The sequence below is a fragment of the Bos javanicus genome, chromosome 19, assembly GCF_032452875.1.
Source record: "Bos javanicus breed banteng chromosome 19, ARS-OSU_banteng_1.0, whole genome shotgun sequence".
NCBI lineage: Eukaryota > Metazoa > Chordata > Mammalia > Artiodactyla > Bovidae > Bos > Bos javanicus.
In genome coordinates, this window is record NC_083886.1 from 5,055,967 (window position 1) to 5,067,326 (window position 11,360).

Below are 11,360 nucleotides of genomic sequence, written 5' to 3' on the forward strand. Positions count from 1 at the left end.
TAATTACCCAACTTATCCAATACCACTCCCCTGCAACTTCTTTTTAAAAAAAATTTTCTTTTCAAAAAATTTCCACTTAAAAAAAAATCAGTTTATAAGAACTTATTTCCATTATGTTACTAGGTCCCAGGGAGAGTTGTAAGGCCACTTCATGCTACTATGAAACTGTCCATGCAATTACCAACACCCCCCTCCCCCCACTCAGGGCCCAAAAGGCAATGTGGCACTTGGGGGAAAAGAAAGTTCAACACAAAGTGTCACCTTAATCCTCTTGGCCTTCCTGGCAGTTGATGTAAATTTTGTTGTTTTTTGTAGAAAAAAAAAAAAATTGCAACCTTGCCAGAATATACTGCCTCTGAGCATTTTAGCTGCCTTCCCATCTCCCATTCCACAAGCCCCCCTTGGCCCACCCACAACTCCTCAAGGACACATATACACTGTAGGGTAAGGAGTGGGTATAAGATGAAGTACCTCTTTCCACCAAACACCACTCCTTGCCAAATTATGGATAATGAGGCCAGAAGTGTAATTACTGAAGGAGTTTGGAAAGTTAATTACTGAAATAATCTAAAAAATAGTGGTGACTGCAATGAGTACAACTCACTTTATAGCTGTCAGAACCACTCAGAATGTGATAAACATCTTATGTTTGCAAACCCAGATGCTGCACCAAAGGAAGTTTCATATTAGCAAATTACCACCAGAACCCATTCCAGTCAACTCATTTTGATTTTGTAATGAGAAATCCCATTAAAAAGGAATAACTTTAAGTTGTGATTGTTAAGTTGTGAAGCAGAAGAAAGATGCCAAGTCTGAGGAAATCTGTCTGGGATCCTCTCCTTGAAGACTGTAATTTGCAAACAGCTCTACCTTCCTTGTTCCCACTGTTCACTGGAAGGTTGTGAAGCTAAAGGTAACATTCACTGGATCTCAAACTCAAAGCACTTAGCTTTGAGATTGCAGGTCAAGACTGCAGGAGAAAATGGATATTTTTGAATCGTAGGCACAAATATCCGTGGAATACACACCCTACTCCCAATTCTTAGTGCTATAGTCTCAGTGACAGAGGGCAATTGCTCTATTCCAGCTGCTTCTGCACCTAGCACCTAGCATCATGAGAGAAGTGATTTCCACCCCCCACCCCGGCACTCTCCACTAGATGTCCCAGGCTCCGCTGCCTTTTCTCCCCATCCCTTTGTGACGCAAATGGCTCCAGGCCAAGGCCTAGTGCTCACAAAGGCAGGTGCAAACCAGGCGCGCACTCAGTACTCTGGGAGCTTCAGACTGATCTGGGCTCCGGTCCTGCTGCTCCAACCACAAGGCAGGGGGCGAGCCCTGACACCTCCATCACGCGCTATGGCCAGCCAGTTATTCCGCCCTCTCACCCCGCGCCTCTCGTCCTTGACACCTGTGAAGCCGCATTTCAGACACCTCCAAGCGGGCATCAGCGTGGCGATCCAGCGCACCGACGGGAGAATCCATCTCGCAGTGGTCACAGAGGTCAAACGGGACAACGCTTGGGTCACGGTAGAGTGGGCCGAAAAAGGAGTCAAAAAAGGCAAAAAGGTTGCTTTAGAGACCATATTCCTGCTGAATCCAGCTCTGGCCTTGGCTGGGCCCGCCGCGCAGGGCAGGGCTTCGCGCTCCGTGTCTCTGGCGCCCCCTTCGGTTATCGGGGACCAGCGAACAGCCGCGCGGTGGGCTGGGAAGATCCCCCAGAGAAACGAAACGCCCTCGGGGGACAGCCTGGCCGTGAGAGTTCCCAGCAGCCCTTGCCTGATGACGCAGCGGAAATCTGCCTGCCTACGAGAAATTGAGAAACTGCAGAAGCAGCGCGAGAGGCGCCGACGGCTGCACCGCGAGATTCGCGCCCAGCGCGCCCGGGACGCAGATACTGGAAATGCCCACTATGAGATCCGGCGCCTGATCGAGGAGTGCCGCCGGCGCCTGCGCGGGGGGCGGATTTCCGGCCCTGAGCCGCGGGAAGGCCGCCGCATCTGCGTCTGTGTGAGGAAGCGGCCTCTCAACCGGCAGGAGGCCACGCGGGAGGACCTAGATATCGTTACCATCCCCTCGGACAACGTGGTCATGGTGCACGAGTCCAAGCAGAAGGTGGACCTCACTCGCTACCTGGAGAACCAGACCTTTTGCTTCGACCACGCTTTTGACGACACCGCCTCCAACGAGTTGGTGTATCAATTTACTGCCCAGCCGTTGGTTGAGTCCATCTTCCGCCATGGCATGGCCACCTGCTTTGCCTATGGACAGACAGGCAGCGGGAAAACGCACACTATGGGCGGAGGCTTTTCGGGAAGAGACCAAGATTGTTCTAAAGGCATTTACGCCATGGTGGCGCAGGATGTTTTCCTCTTACTGAAAACCTCCGCTTATGAGAAGCTGAACCTCAAAGTCTATGGGACGTTTTTTGAGATTTATGGGGGAAAGGTGTATGACTTGTTGAACTGGAAGAAGAAGCTGCAAGTCCTTGAGGATGGCAGTCAACAAATCCAGGTAGTCGGGCTGCAGGAGCAGGAAGTGTGTTGTGTGGAAGACATGCTGAACCTCGTGGAACTAGGGAACAGTTGCCGGACTTCAGGACAGACATCAGTCAATGCCCACTCTTCCAGGAGCCACGCAGTGTTCCAGATCATTTTAAAGTCTCGAGGGAAACTGCATGGCAAGTTTTCCCTTGTTGACTTAGCTGGGAATGAAAGAGGAGCAGATACTGCCAAGGCCAACCGGAAAAGACAGCTGGAAGGAGCAGAGATTAATAAGAGTCTCCTGGCACTCAAAGAATGCATCCGAGCTTTGGGTCAGAACAAGTCTCATACCCCATTCAGAGCCAGCAAGCTCACACAGGTGCTCCGGGACTCCTTTATAGGCCAGAACTCCTCCACTTGCATGATTGCTACTATCTCTCCAGGGATGGCCTCTTGTGAAAATACCCTCAACACTTTAAGATATGCAAATAGAGTAAAAGAAATAACTCTAAATTTAAGGCCTCGCCATCATTGTCTTTATCCTGCTGAACGTGAAATGCCAAGGGTGTTGGAAAATCACATTAGAAATTCAGAAATGTCCCTTCAGGGGGATGAATTTATTAGAATACCTTGCCTACAGAGTGAGGAGGAGAAAGAGACTGAAGAAATCAAAGTGCTGTCCTCTCCATTAGTGGATACAACAATTTCCTGGAAGGAAGCAAGCCAATGGCCAGATAATAAAATCCAGGATACATCTGATGAAGTAAACTGCAATGTTGACTTTTGCATTGCCCAGTTATTGTCCATTTTGGAGAAGAAAATAGATATTCTGACTGAGATTCGAAGGAAACTGAAATTATTACAAGCTGACCTTCAAAAGGAGAGCAGGCATGGTGAAGTCAATGGTGAGAGATCAGACCTGAAATGATGAATACAGTGCTGCAGTTTCTAAGTTTCTTATAAAGGAAAACTGTCTAAATGATCTGGATAGAAAGATCCTCCTGGAAGGTTTAAAACCTCTTTAAATATGGCTGTGAGAAATGTCCTCTTTTTTTTTCTTCTGTATTTCTGTAATTTATTTTTATTCTGTAGGACAGTGGTTTGTGACTTGGAACCATTTTACTCCCTAGGGACAATTGGCAATGTCTGGAAACATTTTCATTTGTCAGAATTGGGTATGAGAAGAGTGGTGGTACTAGACTATCACTAGGATACTAGAGTATAGAATGATACTAGTAGAAGGCCAGAGATGCTGTTAAACATCCTACAATACACGGAATAGCCTTCAAATAATTATCCTGTTGAAATTATTATCAGATAATATATATATATATATAAAGTCAAATATATAACAAATCAAAATATATATCAAATCAAATATATAACAAATAATGATCCTGTTGAAAATATCAGTAGTACTGGGGTTGAGAAGGAGAAGGCAATGGCAACCCACTCCAGTACTCTTGCCTGGAAAATCCTGTGGATGGAGGAGCCTGGTGGACTGCAGTCCATGGGGTCGCTAAGAGTCAGACAGGACTGAGCGACTTCACTTTCACTTTTCACTTTCATGCATTAGAGAAGGAAATGGCAACCCACTCCAGTGTTCTTGCCTGGAGAATCTCAGGGACGGGGGAGCCTGGTGGGCTGCCGTCTATGGGGTTGCACAGAGTTGGACTTGGCAGCAGCAATAATGCCTATGCACGAGTCTTTTTCTCCTACACTGGTGGGTAGATTCAAATGGTTTCTAAGCTCTAGATATACTAGGGAGGTGGGAGTGGAGCAGGGAGAGATTTTCTTTGAGGCTTTGTATGAGAGCCTAGAATTGAGAAGATTTTCTTTTTAATCTTTGAGGTGAAATCACAAAGTACTGTGCTTCCTGGGAGTGATAAAATTAAGTGTTGTGTTGCAGAAGCATTGCATTACTAACTATAGTGTCTTAATGTTTTGTTTTCTTTTTTTTTTTTCTTCTCACCTTACCAAATTTTGTGCTTACGTGATTCCTATAAAAAGCTTTGTCCCATCAAGTTAGGAGTTAGGGTAGTGAATAAGCCAGAAAAATAGGAAAGTTCTGTCCTGAAGTGGGGCGTTTCCCATTAAGACTGCATAGGGAATGTAGTAAGAATGTGGTAAATATCATTGCCCTAGTTCAATTGTATAATGAGAATATTTTCCTGATTCAAGGATCACAAAGTCCATTCTTTCGCAAAAAGAAGCAGCAGCTAATTTGATATGTAAATATAAATATAATAAATAATCTAATGCACACTTACCTTCAGCAAACACTTCTGGAATGCTATAATAAAGATCTTTTGGTTCCAAGTCTAGCAGTTCCAAACTCTTTTTTGAAGAAAAAAAAAAATGAATTATTTGCAAAGAAATTGAATGGTGGAGTAGGGAAACCTGAAACACAAAAAAATTAGTGCCCAAATTCCTTTACTTTTGGCAGATGTGCCTATTCTTTTCAAATATTTTCCTCCAAAATTGCAGAGGCCTTACTGTTACAAAGGAAAACCAACACTTCTGCCAGAGAGTGGGCTTCCCAGATGGCTCAGCAGGTAAGGAATCCACCTGCAATGGAGGAGACACAAGATGTGGGTTCAACCCCTGGGTGGGGAAGATCCCCCAGAGAAGGAAATGGCAACCCACTCCAGTATTCTTTCCTGGAAAGTCCCAGTGACAGAGGAATAGAATGGTAATGTCCTAGCAAAAGCCATCGGGTTTCATCCTGGTTTCATCAGGATCTTTGGAAACATGGTCCTCAGTAGTTAATCGATATTATGGCTATTAGATATTTTTTCCCTCTGCTAAAACAGGAGGGGAAGGGGTAGGGAACAACTTTTGGAAGAATGATATACTCTAAGGACACAATATAAACAGATTAGAATCAAACAGGCTGAAGATAAGTCAACTTCCATTGGACCTTGAGATAAATGGTACACCCAGAGACACTGTGACAGTTCCCGGGCACCATCAAAAGACCAAAAAGTGGGTGGTGGCCCAATTCCTGTAAATCTCCATCCCTTCCCCAAAATAGTTGGAATAATCCTCCCACTCATTAGCTTATGAAATCACCCAGCCCATTAAAACTAACCACACCACATTTCAAGGCCACCATACTTGCCCTCTGTGATGGCCCACACTCTATCTGTGGAGTGTGTTTCTCTCTGAATAAATCCTTTTCTTATCTATCACTTTGTCTCTCACTGAATTCGTTCTGCAATGAGACATCAAGAACCTGAGTTTCATTACTGTGGGTTTTGGCTGAGTTTGAGTCTGGCCACGGTGGGGTCAAGTCTCATTCTGAGGAGAACAGTTTCATAGGTAAAGCCATATATTATTATCATTAAACCAAACAGAACTTTGGAACTCTATCATCCCTTAACAAATGATAGCCTTCCCTTCAAAATGAGATGTTTTTAATCAGTACTTTTGTAATTAGTGAAAAAGATGGGGTTAAGAATCGTATCCCAGTTAAGAATAAGATCTTAGAACTGGTTTTAAGAGTCTAATCCCAGTTCTATAATACAGACATCTGTGATTTTAGGCAAGTAATTTAGCTACACTGAGCTAGTTCTTTCTATATGAACCTGGGTAATTATCTCACCTATTTCAAAAGATTAGACGGTGACTTTATTTTCATTCTGCTCTCCTATTTTTTTATGCCAAAGACTCACTCATTTTTATTCTTATTATTGTCATTGTCCTTATTCTATTATGACACACATCTCCCCTTGCTCTCTACCACACATAAAAGTTAATAGTCTGCTAGGAGTTTCAACATCCTAATACCAATAATATCATTTTTTTTGTATTTTATTTTTAAAGAAGTATAACAGCGAAGTGCATAAATCTTAACTATACAATTCCACAAATGTTTATGAAGTGAATATTCCTAAATGACCACCACACTTAACCAGATAGAGAACATAACCAGTGTTCCTGGATCGTTTCACTCATTTTCTAATCAAAGGTAAGGAGTATTCTGACCAAAATCATCATAGATAAGTTTCCCTCTTTAGAGAAAAACTGTACTTTTTGAATATGGGTAGGATCATATACTAGGTACTCTTGAATCTCTGTTTTATTTTTTTTATTCAAAATCATCTGTGACTTGTCATTTTTACATTGTTCTATAGTGTTCCATTGCATAAATAGCTCATATTTTATAAAATTTACTCTTGAGGAAACTTAAGTTATTCTGCTTTAAGCAATTAATAATGATGTATGAGCATTATTATGTGTGTTCTTTGGTGAACATTTATATGTTAAGAGGCCTAGGAAAGGAATTCTTGGATCCATAATATATGTATAATCAACATAATAGGTCAAGCCAAGGAGTTTTCCAAAGGACTTGTTTTAATTTTAGACAACCACCAGCATTTTGTGTTGGCCTACATTTAGTATTATTAGCTTTAAAGCTCTAACTTTACACTTTCTGATGTGTGTGCAAAAGTATCTCATTATGGTTTCAATTTTTTTTCTCCTAATGACTAATGCTGAAAATCTTTACATATGCTTACTGGTTATTTGTGCAGTGGAATGTGTGCATGCTCAGTCATGTCTGACTCTTTGAGATTCCATGGACTGTAACCCTCCAGGCCCCTCTGTCCCTGAGATTTTTCCAGGCAAGAATACTGGAGTGAGTTGCAATTTCCACCTCCAGGGAATCTTCCTGACCAAGTAATCAACCCAGGAGCCCACCTCTCCAGTGTCTCCTGCATTGTCAGGTGGATTCTTTTACCTCTGAGCTACCTCCTACTTCCTATCCCTAGACAATGCTAATCTGTATTCCATCTCTATAGATCTCTGTTCCTTTATGTCCTGACTTCCTTTGGTTTGTTGTTGTTGTTGTTCAGTAGCTCAGTCGTGATCTACTCTTTGTGACCCCATAGGCTTCAGCACACCAGGCTTCCCCATCCTTCAGTATCTCCCAGAGTTTGCTGAAACTCATGTCCATTGAGTTGATGATGCCATGCAACTCTCTCATCTTCTGTAACCCTCTTCTCTTGCCCTCAATCTCAGCATCAGGGTTTTTTCCAGTGAGTCAGCTCTTAGTATCAGGTGGCCAAAGTTCTGGAGCTTCTGTTTCATCATCAATCCTGCCAATGGTCACTGCCAATGAATAATCAGGATGGATTTCCTTTAGGATTGACTGGTTTGATCTCCTTACTGTTCAAGGGACTCTCAAGAGTCTTCTCCAGCACCACACTGTTCGAAAGCATCAATTCTTCAATGCTCAACCTTCTTTATGGTCCAACTCTCACATGGATACACAACTATTGGGAAAACCATAGCTTTTACTATATGGACCTTTGTCAGCAAAGTGATGTCTCTTTGTTGTTTTACGCCTTCCTAAACTGTTGTATTTGGTAATTTTAACTTTGTTGTGCCCTTAATAATGTAGCTTGATAATTTGTTGATATATATATATATATATATATATAAAACATTATTTATGCATTTTATACATGATATTGTAGAAAAAACTACATATCAATAACATTTCTTACAATAAATTCTAATCAATCTCAACCAAGCTAAAGAGAGTTTTTATTCTACGTTAAGTTTAGCAAGCAAATAAGAGCAGCATATCAACATAAGTAACTAAGTAGGGAAGTGGTTACAAAGGCTACAGGCTAATGCTGAATGTATCATTTGCCATATATATATATATGAATATATATATATGAATATATATATATGAATATATATATATGAATATATATATATATATATATTTGCTCAGTCTCAGTCATGTTCAACTCTTTGTGACCCTATGGACTGTAGACTGCCAGTCTCCTCTGTCCATAGCATTCTCCAGGCAAAAGTACTGGAGGGGGGTTGCCTTTTCCTCCTCCAAGGTATCTTCTGGACCCAGAGATTGAACCCGTGTCTCCTGCACCTCCTGCATTGGCAGGCAGATGCTTTACCACTGAGTCATCTAGTGGCTTTTTATCTTATTTTTGCTTGTCTATTACAGATTTTGAAGTTGAGCACAAATGGCCCAAATTTTTTAGAGCAAAACCTGTAGATATACTTAACTCCTCCACTGGAAAGACTGTGTACACAAATTTATTTATTTTGTGTGAATGCACATACATATACATACAGTTTTACATGTATGGTTATATATTTTTTTCCCATGGAGTCTTATATCTGCAGAGTAAAACTTAAAAATTTCTCTTTTAGTAAAAAAGCAATTGCTAACAAATCAGTCTTAGCATAATTCTTTCTGTCGAGTTGCCATTCTTCCTTAATAAGTACACATTCATACTTCCACTAGTGTTAATTTTTTTTTTCTAAGAATATACCTGGTACTTGAAATTGTCTCAAAACACAAAGCATAACATTTAATATGAATATTAGAAAATAAGATATTATATAAATGAAAAAACTCAGAAAGTAAGTTAATTGGGGTCTACTAAAAGAGAGTTGCTGACAGTTCACACAGATGACTTGAAGTTAACAAAGAGGATTGCAAAGTAAATTAATGCTTTAATATTTTTCAGAAAATGTCAAAGCTTCTAAAGTGAGAATGGTAAATACTTTCAGTTCTTTGGAAACTTGCACACAAAAAAGTTGACATACCAATTACAAGTTATGCTTTACTATTAGTTAAAGTAGCTTGTCTTCATTCTTGTAGTGGACACACTTATTTTGACTTGCTGCCTGAACTTACACTTAACAAAACTGCTTTTAAAATACTGAACTTAGAGCTTTAAAATTTCAAATTCTCATTTGCACCATTAATGTGATAGTAAGTTTTTTATACTATTATTCTATTGGTCATCTCAGTAAGGTTATTCTTAACAATCTACATAATGAAATAGTATGATAGTCCTAGATAAATATTTACATGCTGATTAAATGAGAATTATTTTTCCTTTTCAATTTGATTACTGATTTAAAATATCATTCTAATAACAGAAACATAGTTTCTAGCATGTGTTGCTTACTAAATAAGTGTCAAAATTGCTATTCAAAGTGTTGAATTATTATCCTCAAGGCAAACCTATCATTTATGAATATTTTGTGCAATTCTTTTTATTCCCCAGGAAAGAAACTGTTGACAGAAAATCTTAACATGTATTTTATCTAAAAAGTGATTTTTTCTATATTTATGGCATTTTCTTTCTAATCTTAAAGTAATCTCAGAAATTATAAAAAACAATGGCTTGTAGAAGATATTGAACCAAGTTGACAATTGAATATAAAATAGGATAGGCTCTGGCTGCCTACTGTACCTGTGTGTTTGAGGTCATCCTGAACATGTAAGAGCTAGAATACAGGGCTGCTAAAGGCAACTGAGGAAATGAATGGGATAATCCAGAGAGGAAAATGGGATAAGTCATCAAAGCAATAAGTACAGAGGGTTTTACCCTGAAATAATCAATTTTAAAACAAAAATTACAACACAGAACCAGTTATTATAATAAGCATCTGAGGTTTAGGTTTGACAAGAGATTTGTGAGGACAAGAAAGAGAAGACTGGTCTGGGCCACATGAGCAAACCTAAATTGCGGATCTTATGCAACTACTGACCACAGTTCTAAATGCCAAGATTGGAAACCAAATGAGCTGAGTAACAATTCAGATTTAGAGTCAGACATTTTGTCTTTGTCTAAAGCTTTGCCACCTTGTAGCTATGTGACTTCAAACAAGTAATTTGACAGTCTGCATTCTTCATTATTTTCAAATCTGCTATAAAAACCAAACCAAACCAAACCAAACAAAAACAGTATTCATACAGAGTGATTTTGGAGAATCAGCATAAAAATGTTCAATAAAATAAGATTTTATTGGTAATCTCCTATGTACTAGATGATAAAGATAGAAAAATGGGCATATAAGCATCCCTGCTTTTAAGGAACTTATTTAAATGAGAGACAAAGCCTTGCACAACTGAGAGATATATATTAAAAATGTGCTATCCTATATAAAAATTGCTATGGGGATATAGAAGTTGATTAATTTAGCCAAAAGGGTAGAGGAACCCTTCACAAATTGATCCATCCCTAAGTCTTGAATGAGTGAGAAATGGAGCGTTTACTGCCACATCAATAAACAAGGACGTCATAACCATTGGTGATTCCAGCTCTTCAAATGTGAATTTCTGAGCCCAGAAGGAGCCCAGGAAGGAGAATCCAACCTGACACCCTGACATCTAGCAAGAACTCCATGGCACGCCTGCTAGGTTACTAATCTGTCTTAGCCGCAGGGCTCCCCCGGGCCCCTTGGCATCCACTGTCACCTCTCTGCCAGTGTCACCTCTACAGGAAAACACTTGGGTCTTAGCTGCCACCTACCAGAGACCTGCCCTGAGGCTCCGTAGGCTTGGATTCAGCCATCACTTGGTCACATGCATCTTTTTCTATTCTTAAGGAGTTGTCAGAATCTAGGAACCCAACCAGCAAGCTGAACATAGGCTACTTTGCTCCTTGGCTCTTTAAATCATTGTAGGGTTTAACCACTACCCTTTAGGAAATGGCTTAAAGGGAAGGGAACATAGATTATGCTTGGCTGTCTCTTGTTTGCTCACATTCAATAGGATGTGATGGGATTTTATTTGGGTAGGCAGGCAGAAAAAACTCTGTTGTTAGAGAATTTACTTTATGCCATGAATCCCATATTCTGTTGTTTAGAAAACCCAAAACCTGTCCTCTTGCACTTCTAAAATCCTTTTCTTGCAAGACCATAATCTTTATTGTCAGTTGCAAAGGTATAACTAATACTCAGCATTAGTATTTTGACCCATTTCTTTTCCCCTCAACTTTTGTGTTAATGACCTCAAAGGTGTGATTGCATAATTTCCTAGCTGCTAGGGTAGGGACTGAGAGCACAATACAATGTATTTGAAGCATAAGGGCCTTGAAGGAGAAG

At 40.3% G+C, this 11,360-nt stretch overlaps 1 protein-coding gene across 1 annotated transcript; it reads left to right on the forward strand.

Moving 5' to 3' along the window:
* The first annotated feature begins 1,229 nt into the window (after positions 1-1,229).
* KIF2B (kinesin family member 2B) lies at positions 1,230-3,510 on the forward strand. Its single transcript, XM_061389989.1, has one exon. The coding sequence runs from the start codon at positions 1,357-1,359 to the stop codon at positions 3,406-3,408; it is 2,052 nt and encodes a 683-aa protein (XP_061245973.1). The 5' UTR covers positions 1,230-1,356; the 3' UTR covers positions 3,409-3,510.
* The last annotated feature ends 7,850 nt before the right edge of the window (positions 3,511-11,360 follow it).

Excerpts from the sequence above, each read along its gene's own strand:
- KIF2B (XM_061389989.1), top strand. The coding sequence starts at position 1,357 with ATGGCCAGCCAGTTATTCCGCCCTCTCACCCCGCGCCTCTCGTCCTTG.